The sequence below is a fragment of the Dermochelys coriacea genome, chromosome 1 (assembly GCF_009764565.3).
Source record: "Dermochelys coriacea isolate rDerCor1 chromosome 1, rDerCor1.pri.v4, whole genome shotgun sequence".
NCBI classification, from domain to species: domain Eukaryota; kingdom Metazoa; phylum Chordata; order Testudines; family Dermochelyidae; genus Dermochelys; species Dermochelys coriacea.
In genome coordinates, this window is record NC_050068.2 from 227,143,882 (window position 1) to 227,157,467 (window position 13,586).

Sequence of the window (13,586 nt, forward strand, 5' to 3'; positions counted from 1 at the left end):
TTTTAGAAAATATTTTAATGTCAGAATTGATTAAGAATATTGGTCATCTATGTCATGTTTAAGGATGACTGAGATGAGGGCTTCATTCATTGAAGGGGGCAAAGTACTTCTGCCAAAAGCCTCAGTGTTTAATTCATCCAGTTTTGAAGCCAGGTGGCTTTGAATTGGACATAAAATTCATCTGTAAAGCAGTCTATGGCCAGGGCCTTATCTGATTTCATGTTGCCTAGGGTAGCCATAATTTCAGAGGTATGGAATGGGGAATTGAGCCAAACTTTTCGTTCTTCTGCTGGCTGGGGGAATTGCTGATTTTAGGTGTACTTAAGTAACCGATCATCAGGGGTCTTCTTCTAAATACAAGCATTGGTAGAATCTGGAGAATTCATTAATTTTTTAGATTTGTGAATATCTGACACTGAGTGAAATGAGTGGGATTTTAGTTTTTAATGAATTCATTCCAAGTCTATGTGCTAACAATTTCCCCACCTTTAAATGCTCAATTCCCAGCATGCCTTGTTTTAATTTAAACAACGCAAATTCAGCCTGAGCTGAAATTATTTTATTAAATTTCATATCTGAGACTGGTTACTTCTCAGAGTTTATCCAAAGGGGGTCATTTCTTCCCCACAAGCTTTTTCAATTTTATCTAGAAGTAAAGAGCCATCTTGTGGTAGCCTAGTTTTTCAGGAGATGAGAGCTACAGATCACAGGGGTATGATAAGAGATCATAATGGCTTTTATTTAATTGTTAACACAGCTACCAAGCTACCAGTTGCCAAAAAATAACTATTCTGCGAGTATGTGGAGGTGAGAAAGCATAGTCTCTACCTGTAGGGTTCTGCAGTCTTCTTATGTCCTTTAAACCTAATTCCTCCATCTGGATAATAATCGTCTGCCTAGTGGAGGATGGGGATCACTGAGGTCTGCTTGACCTGTCCAAAAGCAGTTCTAACACTTGTTGAAGTTCCCCCACTATAATCAAATTTTCTAGGAAGGAGTCAATTTTGAAAATAACGAATTGAAAAAGGAGGCATCATCTCTGTCAGGGTCACAGATGTTTACAAGAGTGTATAACGGCGGCGATGCAAACTTTAACAATTAAGAATCTTCCCTACGTGTCTTATCAGTTGATAGGATTTGTGTGTTTTCAGATTTTACTGAATAGGATTGACACTCCTGCCCCCAGATTTGACTGCTTAATTACTAAAAACATCATTACCAATCCAGCCTTTTTAAAGCTTTTTGACCTCCGACTCAATGAGGTGGGTTTCCTGGAGGAATATTATATCCACTTACAACTCAAAGTGAGACATTTTTTCCTTCTTATACAGTTAACATTTCTTTTTATGTTCCAAGAAACACATTTAAATAAATTATCCATAGGTGCTCCCAGGGGGAAGTGTCCTAAAAAAATCTTAGTCCATGCCCACTAAGATTCAGAGGTACAGCTAGGGTGAGAAGTCTAGGTTGAAGAATATCTAGAAGGGTTCATAAGGCTGTGACACATGGCCAGAAAGGGTTAAGCATCCTGCGGGATAAATTACCCAAATTCAGCCTTTAGGAAAAAATTGGTAGATAATCTTTCTGTGTTTACATATATTACTCCTAGGGGAATTCTGTGCCAAAAAAATTAAGAATTCTGCACTGAAAAATTAAAATTTCTGAGCAAAATATTTTAAAATTCTGCAAAATAATGCATATTTTATTTGTTAAAATAATATAATCATGCTGGTTTCAATTATTTTGGTAATTTATTTAAACTACAATACAATGAAGTATGGGAAGCATTGGAGGAAATCCCCAAACCCCCTCTGTCTAATAGTAATGTAGCTACTATTGACCCTTTACTTCTTGTTATTAGTCAACAAATATATACAGCCATATGCTCAGTGTTACATCATAGCAACTGAAGACCAAGTGAGGGCAGGGGAATCAAATTCACAATTTATATTAGCTCCTGACTATCTCCAGAAAGGTCAGTAGCAAACAATTGATGGAGCACATTTTGAGAGGACATTTTTTTAATCCAAAAATGTACATGAGTTCTAATCACGAAAGCACCATAAGCATTTATAAGGCCACACTGTCCTTTACACCACTGACAATGTAAAGGAGCCTTAAAATTTTTACACCTGTTTTATCCTCCTGGGGGGATTCACTAAGAACAATGGGAACAATTCACTAAGAAGGCAGGCTGATACATTCTGCTTTGCCTGAGGGGACAGAACCTGTCACATGCTTACTGCACCAGAAAAACCCCAAAGCTCTGCTCCTCCACGCTGAACATGCCACAATAGTTAGCGAGAGGGACAGCGTGTCTCTCTCACCACATGACTGCTCAGCCCTCCCACCTTGGCAGTGATTTATGTCTCTACCAGCTGCTCCGGGCACCCAAACCAACCTGCCTGCACTGCCAGGGAGAGGTGTGTGACTGTTCTTGTGACTTCCCTTGGCTTCCCTGTCAGAAGTCATTTTTCTGCAGGGAAGCAAAGAAATCTGAAGGCCATGAATTCTGTGCATGCACAGTAACGCAGAATTCCCCCAGGAGTAATACATATTGTTAGAGGTTAATGTAATTGAACATTTCCTGCCTATGCTGTATTCTGTTAGTTCAGAGATCAAAAGAAAATATTAACGTTTAAATGAACTGTAAATATAGTGATATCACTGTCTCGATTTCTCTTTGAGGTATATAGCAAATCACCAGAAAATGGTGGAAAACAGGCAATTGCTTTCTGTTAATCCGTGTAGCTAATTACTGGTGATGCTTAGGAAACAGGTCTACTTCAGAGTCTCAATGATTGCCTAATAACTCTGAGCTATCAAGAGAAGACCTGGAACTGTATAAAAAAAACCCTTAAGTCCTGATCCTTTCTCTCAGATCTGCTTGATACTTTATTCAGGGGAAACTTGAATCATAGATACTAAGGTCAGAAGGGACCATTCTGATCATCTAGTCCGACCTCCTGCACAACGCAGGCCACAGAATCTCACCCACCCACTCCTACAAAAAACCTCACCTATGTCTTCTAGCAGTTAAAACTGTACCTGCTCAGGATTGCCTGCTGGTTGGCAATCCTGAGTTGCAAGCCCCACGTTCAGTATACTTTGCGTCTGAATAAATCCAGGCGCTTGGCGTCCTTAGATTTGAGTGCTGGGGCTTGCTATCCCTGCCTCTCCTACTGATTTACTGCAAACACTACCAATGAGCAAGGCTGTGAGTGAGAAAACAGGTAGTCATAAGACAGATCTCCAGTCCCACCTGGGATCACTCTGGATATGAACACTGGACTGAATCTATGGATTAATTTTAAGAACTCTTTGCAACTCCAAAGCTCACCATCTCTACTATGAAACTAATCTCAGAACTGTACTCATGTCTGTATGTATACTGATCTTTTAACCAATACACTTTTCTTTTTAATAAATTTTAGTTCAGTTAATAAGAATCGGTTGTAAGCGTTTATTTGGGTAAAATCTGAAATATTCATTAACTTGGGAGGTAAGATGTCTGATTCTTTAGGATTGGTAGAACTTTCTTGTATGATTAAGATTTTCAGTAATCCTCGTTATATTGGACTTGGGTGTCTGGGTGGAAGCCCAAGGCTGGACTGCTATACTGGGCTTCTGTGCAACCAGTAAGGTATTATAGAAGCTGTTTTCTGCTGGATTGATAGAATATTGAAATATCCACCAGCTCTGGGGATTATCTGCCCCATTCTTTACAGTTTGCCCTAATTGAATAATCTCAGTGTGGCCCCCCAGGGACACTGGTCACAAAGGCATTTAGATGGAGAAGAGAAGCTAAAGTAGGTAAGAGTTAAAAGGAGGTAGTACAGGGGGGTGTAAAACAAGGGAAAGGTGTGAAAGACCAGTGCTCTCAAGTCAGAGTGGGATAAAAGATCAGGAAGTTAGAGGGGTAGCCCAAATGAACACATCCCCTCTCTTCTACATCAAATGCAAAATATATGAATATGCCTAACCCTCACCGTTGGTGCTTCCCTGCACAAAAGGCAGGAGATAAGGGGGGGAAAGGATGAACATTGCTGAATGTTTTAAATAGGGTTTCTGGGCTAAATGCACATAACTATGCATCGGAGGTTAGAGTCCTACCATACATATCTGCTTGTGGATCCACTGGAAAAATGAGGGACAAGAAACAAACTACTTTACTTTACCACCTCCTATAGACAGAGAAGTCCAAAAATCCCAGTGTATAGCGCTCCAATGGCCAGCTCTTAAAAATTCACAAGAAGTGAAATAATTCCCTCATCCCTCTGCACATTACCCAATATTTGCAATTTAAACTGAATACTTTACCAGTATGCTGTTCTCAAAATCATTAAGGCAACCCTTCCCACACCCCACTCCTCCTCCTCCTGGAAGCACAAAACCAAAGGGGGGAGGGGGGAAAAAGAGCTCATAACCATTATTAGAAATGGAGTCAGGAGATCTGGACTGAGGTAACCAACTGCAGTTTATATAGTTTGTTAAGCAAAGCAATCAATGTGGTGTTTCGAAGAGTGGATAGGATATAGTTACTATCTCCACTGGAGCCAGGTTGATCTGGATTCTTGCTCAGTGAGAGGTGTTGTCCTGATTTCAGTCTATGAATGTCTGATGGTTCCGCCTGGCTTTAAATATGGGTATGATGGAGGATATGGGAGGTACAGAGCTGAGGTGGGCACTTCTCTGGATCCCTTCACTTTTGACAACAACCTAGCATTGCAAGTGTTGAATAGCAAATCTCATGGCAATGTAATTTTGGTTCTATAGAAAAGCCATAGAATGTAGCTTTCTGCTTCTCCCAGTTTCAAGAATTTAAGGGCCTGGCTATCCACCTTGATCTGAAAGAGCTTGGAAGGCTATAAAATAGGTCAGTCCTTTCTCCTTGGCCTGCTTCCTTGACATATTTAACAGGGCTCTTTTTTTCCAATTACCTTGTGGCTGTAGTTGGGAAATACCACTATTCTATGCCCTTTCCAGCTCAGGTTTCCTTTTTCCCCAGGCTTTATTTTTTTTTCTTCAAGAATGGATTCTTTCACATTGTATTTTAGAAAATTTAATATAAATGCTTGGCTTGGAGGGTTCAGTGGCTAGGAGCAGTGGGCCCTTTCTATATTCAGCTCTGTCTGGGTATAAGGAAAATCTCAAGTAGTGTCTTACACAAGTTCTACAGGTCTTTTCCCGCTTTCTCAGGGTATCCAACCACCCTCAAATTATTTCTTCTGGATGGCCTTACAGATCAATTCTATTTTTCAGCTTTTGGATCAGACACATTTGGTCTGCACTGATCATAATAGAGTTCATATTGTCTAAGGTACACATTCTAACTTCTGCCTCCCTGATCCTAGAGATTAGCCCCTGAAAACTGACCTGGTGTGCTGCAGTTATGATTTAAATTTCAGAGATTCTCTGATACAGCGTTCAGAGTAGCAGCCGTGTTAGTCTGTATTCGCAAAAAGAAAAGGAGTACTTGTAGCACCTTAGAGACTACCAAATTTATTTGGGCATAAGCTTTCGTGAGCTACAGCTCACTTCATTGGATGCATTTGTGCATCCGATGAAGTGAGTTGTAGCTCACGAAAGCTTATGCTCAAATAAATTTGGTAGTCTCTAAGGTGCCACAAGTACTCCTTTTTTCTGATACAGTGGTTCCCAAACTTTTGAACTGGTGACCCCTTTCACATAGCAAGCATCTGAGTGACCCCCTCAAATTAATAACACTTTAATATATTTACCATTATAAATGCTGGAGGCAAAGCGGGGATTGGGGTGGAGGCTGACAGCTCATGACCCCCCACATAATAACTTCCCTACCCCCTGAGGAGTCCTGGCCTTCAGTTTGAGAACCCCTGCTCTGATATTTACATAAGCAGGATCTGTTCTTCAGCTATCTGCTTTCATATTGTAGACTTGCTCCTTCTCGAATGGTGCCATGCTGCCCTGCACAGGGCTATCAGAGACCCTCTGATTCTTCACAATTTCTGGTGAGTCTGGGGAGTTTAAAACCAGATCCATCTGCTACTATGATGTTAGAGCACGATGAGCCATGCAGAGACAAAAAATTGTGGTGTTAGTACAGTGGATATTGACAGATTTTAGTGAGGCTGAGCAAAAGCTCCAGATCTAGGCAGACATTTTCCCCTGCTGGCTCCGGAAGCTGGCAGAAGATATCTTGAGAGGTGCATAAAACATATTTTCTGATTATTAAAACAACACAAACTCAATTGCTGACAAATCTTTGTGGCAACATCATTACTCATTGTACTTTGTTATATAACTTAAAAAAATTGCTCAATTCCTTCTTCTTTATAACCAATATTAATTTACCTGGGTTCTATTAAAATCCTTGATAGCTGCACAAACAGCTTGTCTGGTTTCTACGTCTTTTCTTTGTAGTTCCATGGCTTTTTGATCTAGCTCTATCCTATTCTTGTCATGGAGATCCTCTAAATTAGATTAAAACAGAATTTAGTTAAGGCTTATTATCCATGCATATGTAAATGTAATTTTAAAACAGTTGTTGGTTAATGAACTATTCACATTTTAAACAGAAAGCCATCTCATGTATCCCTTTCCAAATTCCATGGCTAAGGTGCATCATAGAAGATTTAACGAGTCAGTAAATTAACATACCAAGGAATCCAGGTTAAATGTAAAAAAGGAAGCAAACTTTATTTAATACTTGTTTGTTCAAAACTTGTTTGGACAAAGTTTTTAAAAAATATTGTAACTATCCCCAGAAAACACTTCAGGACAGAACTAAAAAAAATAAATCAGAGCTTCATTTTATCTATTGTAACATTAGTATAAAAGCATAACAAGTATCTTGACTTCATTGAATCAAATGTTCAAAATACACAAGCTTTTTTTAAACCACCCAGTCTCTTCATTTCAGGTGTATAGGGGAAAAGAAGATTAGAAATTCATGGGATCATCTTAAGTTCTCAATACAAGTTCTTTAACTGAGACATTAAAACAAGTTTATTTTTATGAGTCTGCAGAGGATGTCTATGTGAAGTTAAAATTCCCACAGCACTTTCCCTATATCACAGATTGGCCTAATGGGCTATTCTACAGTTTTGCAAATTATTCACAGTAGAATTTGTTTAAAAAAAAAAGTATTAAAATCAAACTTCTACCTTCATTTGTTACCTGCAAATTTCTGGTCTGCTAATGCATTCTTCCAGTCTCTCTGTTGCTGTAGAGACCATTCTCTTGACTGCTCCTTTTGAAATTTCACCCTCTGATCATGGTTTAAATCTTCTCCTAGAAACTTCTGCAAGCCAGATACAGTACATCGAGGGTCATTGTCAGAGAGGCGAGCAGGAGTATCCTTCTTCAGGGCCTGTGGGTCAGACAAATCAAACTCACGCCGAGTTTCTGGCTTCTGAAAATTCTGTTGAAACTCAGTAACAGCTTTGTTTAGGTTTTTGATGTCCTGTTTCTGTCGTCCTTCTAACATACAGATGATCTTGTCATTTTGCGTCATTTCACCAGCTACAAAAAGATTATAAACAAGGTAAAACAACGAGATTCAAAACGTACAGGGGATTGTAAAAAATGAAGAATGTGATCTTGAAAAAAGACTAGAAAATAAATCTTTAAACTACTAGACTTAAATCATTTAGGAGGTCAAAGCTGGTAAATGATTTTTCTAAGATGATAGTGCCATTCAATTATAAAAACTCTCAATTGTTAAATCACCTTTGGCACCAGAAACTTGCTGGAAAATATAATCAAAATATACATAAAATAAAGACAGAAGAGAAGACTGCTAATAAAATTAGATAGGTTTATTTTATCTCCTTTTGTTGTAGCATATCAATCCTAGGTACTGTAGAGCAATTCCTCAGCATCTACTACTAATTTGCAGTAGTCACTGAAACACAGTTACTTATTAGAAACACAACAAACTATAAAAATAACAAAATTAGCACTCTAAAATGATGTACCACCAATGATATAGCTTGGAAAAAAATATTGGCAGACACCATTGCTTTTTAGATAATTTATTGTTAATTACCACCTCCAGTTCAAACATTGCAACTGATCCTGTCCCACAGAAAGAAAAGGAGTACTTGTGGCACCTTAGAGACTAACAAATTTATTAGAGCAAAAGCTTTATTTATTTGAGCATGAGCTGTAGCTCACGAAAGCTTATGCTCTAATAAATTTGTTAGTCTCTAAGGTGCCACAAGTACTCCTTTTCTTTTTGCGAATACAGACTAAGACGGCTGCTACTCTGAAACCTGTCCCACAGAGTACACAGTCTAACTGTTTAAATACAATTCCCAAGTAAAGACCATTGCCTCTGTCAGAATGCACGTGTTCTGGAAGTTTCCTATAGGGTCAAATTCTGTTAGCTATTGTGAATCAATGCCTGCCAGGAAAATCATGCCCAGCAGCAGCTGTGCAGTGCAGAAGCTGGCTACTACATTCTGGCAATTCTTGAACCCACAGAGAGGTTACTCTGTGGGCCCTTTGCAAATGAAACCATCGAGGGGCATTCCAGCCACGGTAGGCCATGGTGCAGCTTAGATGTCAGGGGATGTGGTCAGCATGATCATGTGTCTATGCCCTGACTCAGCAATGGCTCCTACTCACAACCCTGGTTTAGATTATTCATGTTTCTATCAAAAACAATCTATACTGATAGCTGTCCATAATGGAGCACCTCTAGGAGTAAAGAGATATTTCGATGCACGTGCTTCAGTGGCACAGGTTCTATTAATATTAGCAGAACTGTACAGCCTTCCCCAAGTAAATTGACGAGTGCTTTACACCACACTCCCGAATCAGATTAATTAAAATACACTTTCCTAGTGGCATGTAGTATATACATGATGCAATATAAAAAAAATCAAAATATAAAGAGTGGGCTAAATCCTGAAGACCTTATTGATAGAAAACTCCCATTGACTTAGGCGGAAGTTTTGCCTAAGTAGGTACAGCAATATTTACCCAGTGTGGGAAAAAAAATTTCTCCCTCAAGTGAAGACAGATATTGTTTCAAGGGTGATATAGAAAAACAAACAGGATATACTTTCTATGTCTGAATTAAGAGGGAAAAACATAATCAGTCATGTGCTCACATATGGACAAGGTTTATGAAATTAATTTACATTTAGAAACTAAATGTGGGACCAAGAAAATACAAATTTGCTCAGATATCCATTACCGTTTTAGTACATATGTATCTTTATTTGCTGATACAGCACTAGGCGATTCCTACAACATAGGTTTTCAAAATGAGTGCCTAAAGTGAGGATCCTAAGTCTGATCCTTTAAAGTATTATGCATAAGACAGACTAAGGTTGTGTCATGCATATTTTTAGTAAAAATCACAGACAGGTCACGGGCAATAAAGAATAATTCATGGAAGCTTGTGAATTTATCCCATGACTTTTACTAAAAATATGCATGACAAAATGGGGAGCCAGAGGTTCCGCATACTACCTGGGGGACATCTGGGAGCTGCAACGGCCCCCCCCACCCGTGGCTCTGAGCTGCTGCCCACGATGGCCAGGAACTGTGGGGCACCCCCATCGTCCACAGCAGCTGGAAGCTCCCGGGACACTCCCTTCCCTGCCCGCAGCAGCTGAGAGCTAGGTGCCTCGCAGTTCCCAGCCACCATGGGCAATGGGGGGACCCTGCAGCTCCCAGGCACTGTGGGCTGGAAGTCACAGATTCCATGACCTCCGTGACAAAATCGTAGCCCTATGCATAAGCTTAACTTTACACACAGGGTTCATTGGGACTTCTGATATGCTTTAAGTTAAACTGATTTTCAAAAGGTCTGAGAAGCCAACAGTTCCCATTGTCTTCTACTCCTGGGGGAATTCTGGACCAAAAAAATTTAAAATTCTAAACATAATATTTTAAAATCCTGCAAAATTCTGCATATTTTATTTGTCAAAACAACACAATATAATCACACCAGTTTCAATTATTTTGGTAACGTATTTCAAAATACCTGTCAGCAAGTATGTCTGTAATATTACAGACAATGAAAAAGATTCAGGAAATGTATTTATATGCCTAGTAAGGAATCTATTTGACAAAAAACAAAACTTTGTGTAATTCATTTAAACTACAATACAGAACCATGTCCCCACCGCCCACACCAGAAGCGGTGCAAAGGCTTGGGGGAGTCAGGGGTAATGGAAGAGCTGAGGGAAAGGGAAAGAGCCTGTGAGTGAACCTGGAGGATTGTTGGGTGTGGGTGGGAGAAATATGTAACAGTTTTGGGGGGGGGGGGGGCAAGGAGGAATTGTTAGTGAGCCTCCCCCATGCAGACTCTGGGTGACCCCTGGCCTCTTCCATTCTGTCAGGCACATCTGTCCCCATGTGTCCCTGCACCCTCTCTCCCCATCTTCCTCCACCCCCACTTAGACACCCACTCCCCATGTGTCCTTGCACCCCCCATCCCATGTCTCTGTGCCCCCACTCAGGCATTCCCCTTCCCCGTGCCCCCACTCAGCCACTCCCTCCCCCATGTGTCTCTGCATTCCCTCCCCCTGTCCCTATGTGGCTCTGCACCTCCATTCCCATTCAGCCCCTGCCCCAGTGTGTCCTCCCCCAATAGCCCTTATGAACCCCATTTTTTGATCCCCCCCAGCAGCCCCATGTGCCCCAAGCTGTCTGTCCCATCATATCCCCTGTCTCCTGACCTGGCCCCACCGACACTGTGAAGAAGGTATCCTCTTCCCTTTCCTATCACAGCTGGGGATTGCTTGGGAATGGCTGCTCTGTTCTAGCATCACAGCAGGCCCTGGTAGGCAAAAGGCATAACTGCAGCAACTTTCTGGCAGAAGTTATTGTCTGTGGGGAAAAAAAATTATGCGCAGCACATCAATTATGCATGTGCGCAGCTGCGCAGAATTCACCCAGGAGTAGTCTTCAGGCCACTTATAGAGGTGTCTAACTTTTAGTACCCATTTTTAACATCTTGGCCTACATTTCCAAGACAGCAAATACTCAGGAAAAGACTGGTGGAAACATTTAAAAAGGAGAAAATGGTGAGAAAAGATCACAAGAGAGTACAAATGTTTACATATACTAATACAAAATTGTATTATTTATATAGCAATAAATATACCAATTGTTTCATGTCGTGCTTTCTCATTTGCCTCTTGAATCTTCTTATCATTGATCTGAGTATCCAAAGCATCCTTATCAACCTATTACAATGAAAAAAAATTAAGCTCTGTAAAAAATATTTATTCTATTGAAAATATTGAAAGTGTGTTTACAGGCTTTAGTCCAATCTTTTACATTAAAATGTCCACTTGAGCCAGAAAATGAATGTATTTGCCTTGCATAATTATAATTTTAAACAGCTGTGAATTATGTTATTGCCAGTGAAATGGCTTTAATGGTAAATTACAGGCACTTTACTATTTAAAGTATGTGGCTGCAAAAAGAAAATCCAACAATAATATTTCTGTTTGTTCACTTCATTCTAATAGCAACAGGTACATTCTTATTCTGAAACAAAACAACATTACAAGGTTAGGTTGAGCTCCAATATATTAGATGAAATGTTTCTTCCACAGTACAGGGCATTCCTACTTAATTTACTTATCTTTCATCCATTTACATATATTAAATCGTTGTAGGTTTTTGACATTCACATTATAATAGAGTTATAATAGTTTTCAGTTGTAAAAAGTTTGTGCATTTCTGTAAAAATCTACCATTTAGCCTCAAACATCTTGGAGGCGGAAGTGGCGGTAAGAAGGAATTTTCAGCCTTCACAGTGTGAAGCATTGTGTCTGGCGTTTTCAGCATGCAACTGGGGTTCTGTCCCCGACGCTTCCACAGATTTTCTGTGTGACCTTGGACAAGTGACTTAATTTCTTTTTGCATCTATAAAAGTGGGATAATAATCCTTAATCATCTTGGTAAAGCACTTTTAGATCCTTGGATGAAAAATGAAAGGTATTAATTATTACAGATCACAAAACAGATCACAGTAGAAAAGACATATGGTGTGATGCTGCCTAGGGCCACGTCCACACTACCCGCCGGATCGGCGGATAGCGATCGATCTATCGGGGATTGATTTATCGCATCTAGTGTAGATGCGATAAATCGATCCCCGATCGCTCTGCCACCAACTCTGAAACTACACCACAGCGAAAGGCGGAAGCGGAGTCGACAGGGGAGCGGCAGCCGTCGATCTCATGCCGCGAGGACGCGAAGTGATTCTAAATTGATCTAAGATACGTTGACTTCAGCTATGCTATTCTCGTAGCTGAAGTTGCGCATCTTAGATCGATCCCCCTCCTCCCCCTCAGTGTAGACCAGGCCTAGGATTGCTGAATATGCTGATTAGGTGAAGAAACAAAGTCTGATCTTATGAAGTATGAAAGCAGCAGAAGTCCTAGAACACCTTCAAATGATAAAGTTCAAAACCATGCAGTACTGGATTCTTAATATAAACTAAGTTATGAGGAAATATTTAGTTAATAAAGTTCTTCACAATTTCAGTAACAAGTTAAGGAAAAATTAAAAATGCTTCCTTTGGTAGATTCGCGGCATAAAATGGACAAATAAAGACTGGACAGATTGTACAAATTTTGAACTACTGTACCAGCTATATACCTTCTCTGAACAGTTTTCTCCTCTCCAGAAAATACTCAGAAAAGAACTGCTCCAAATCACGCAGATCTTTAGTACCAGTCTGAATAGTCCAGAATCCCAACCTGAGAGCATTTGAAATCCTAGTTATTGCACTAACTGCATGCCAAGATATCAATAGCATTGCAGTGATGAATTATTTGCTATGCTGAGGCATCCAACTGTTTTTCTAATCTGTTCTTATAATAATCTTTCTGTATTTGTAATTTTACACCTTATTTGTACAAATACATACTGTGTACGTTAATTCATATTCATTTTTGATTTGGTTGTGTATTTGCATTCTTTTCAGAAATTCCTGATGCTGAGAAGAATGAGCTCTAAATTAAATTAGCTCTTCTATAAATGACAAAAGCTAAATATCTCAGAGCATGTTTACAAAGACTGGTGAACATAATTAACCCATATTGCAGATGAGCTTACACCAATGCTATAAGGTGTGCATAAAGAGAGAAAGTGATTTACCTAAGATCACACAATAAGTTAATGGCAGTTAAGAATAGAAATAAGGTCTCCTGATTCCCATTTCCATGCCAGTGAACCATTCTGTACACTCCCTGCCCTTTTTGATTCAGTCTCTTTTCTAAGATTTGTGGAGTGTTCAGAAGTCAGATACTGGCTTGCTTCAAACTTCTTCAGAAGTAGCAGCTAAACAGAACTGATAATATTAACATCTATGCCCATATGTAGTATACAAGCACTTCAAAAATGTGACTGGAAGCACAAATATACTGTATATTTTGAAGGCTTCAGGATTTTTCTACTTTGTGCTACGCTTAAATTCAGAACATAGGACAACCCCCACTCCGAATGTTACCTTTCACATGTTAAATACAAAAAGAAAAAGGAGTACTTGTGGCACCTGAGAGACTAACAAATTTATTTGAGCATAAGCTTTCGTGAGCTACAGCTCACTTCATCGGAATGCATTCAGTGCT

At 39.7% G+C, this 13,586-nt stretch overlaps 1 protein-coding gene across 3 annotated transcripts in view; it reads right to left on the reverse strand.

The window, feature by feature from the left end:
- Positions 1–13,586, reverse strand: part of RIBC2 (RIB43A domain with coiled-coils 2) — a 30,448-nt gene that overhangs the window by 13,532 nt on the left and 3,330 nt on the right. For all 3 annotated transcript variants that reach the window (XM_038375999.2, XM_038375989.2, XM_043515325.1), the window contains exons 2-4: positions 11,105–11,186; positions 7,159–7,503; positions 6,334–6,452 (exon numbers count right to left, since the gene is read on the reverse strand). In XM_038375999.2, coding sequence (XP_038231927.1) covers positions 6,334–6,452; positions 7,159–7,503; positions 11,105–11,186 — 546 coding nt within the window. The remainder of the gene's footprint in view (positions 1–6,333; positions 6,453–7,158; positions 7,504–11,104; positions 11,187–13,586) is intronic.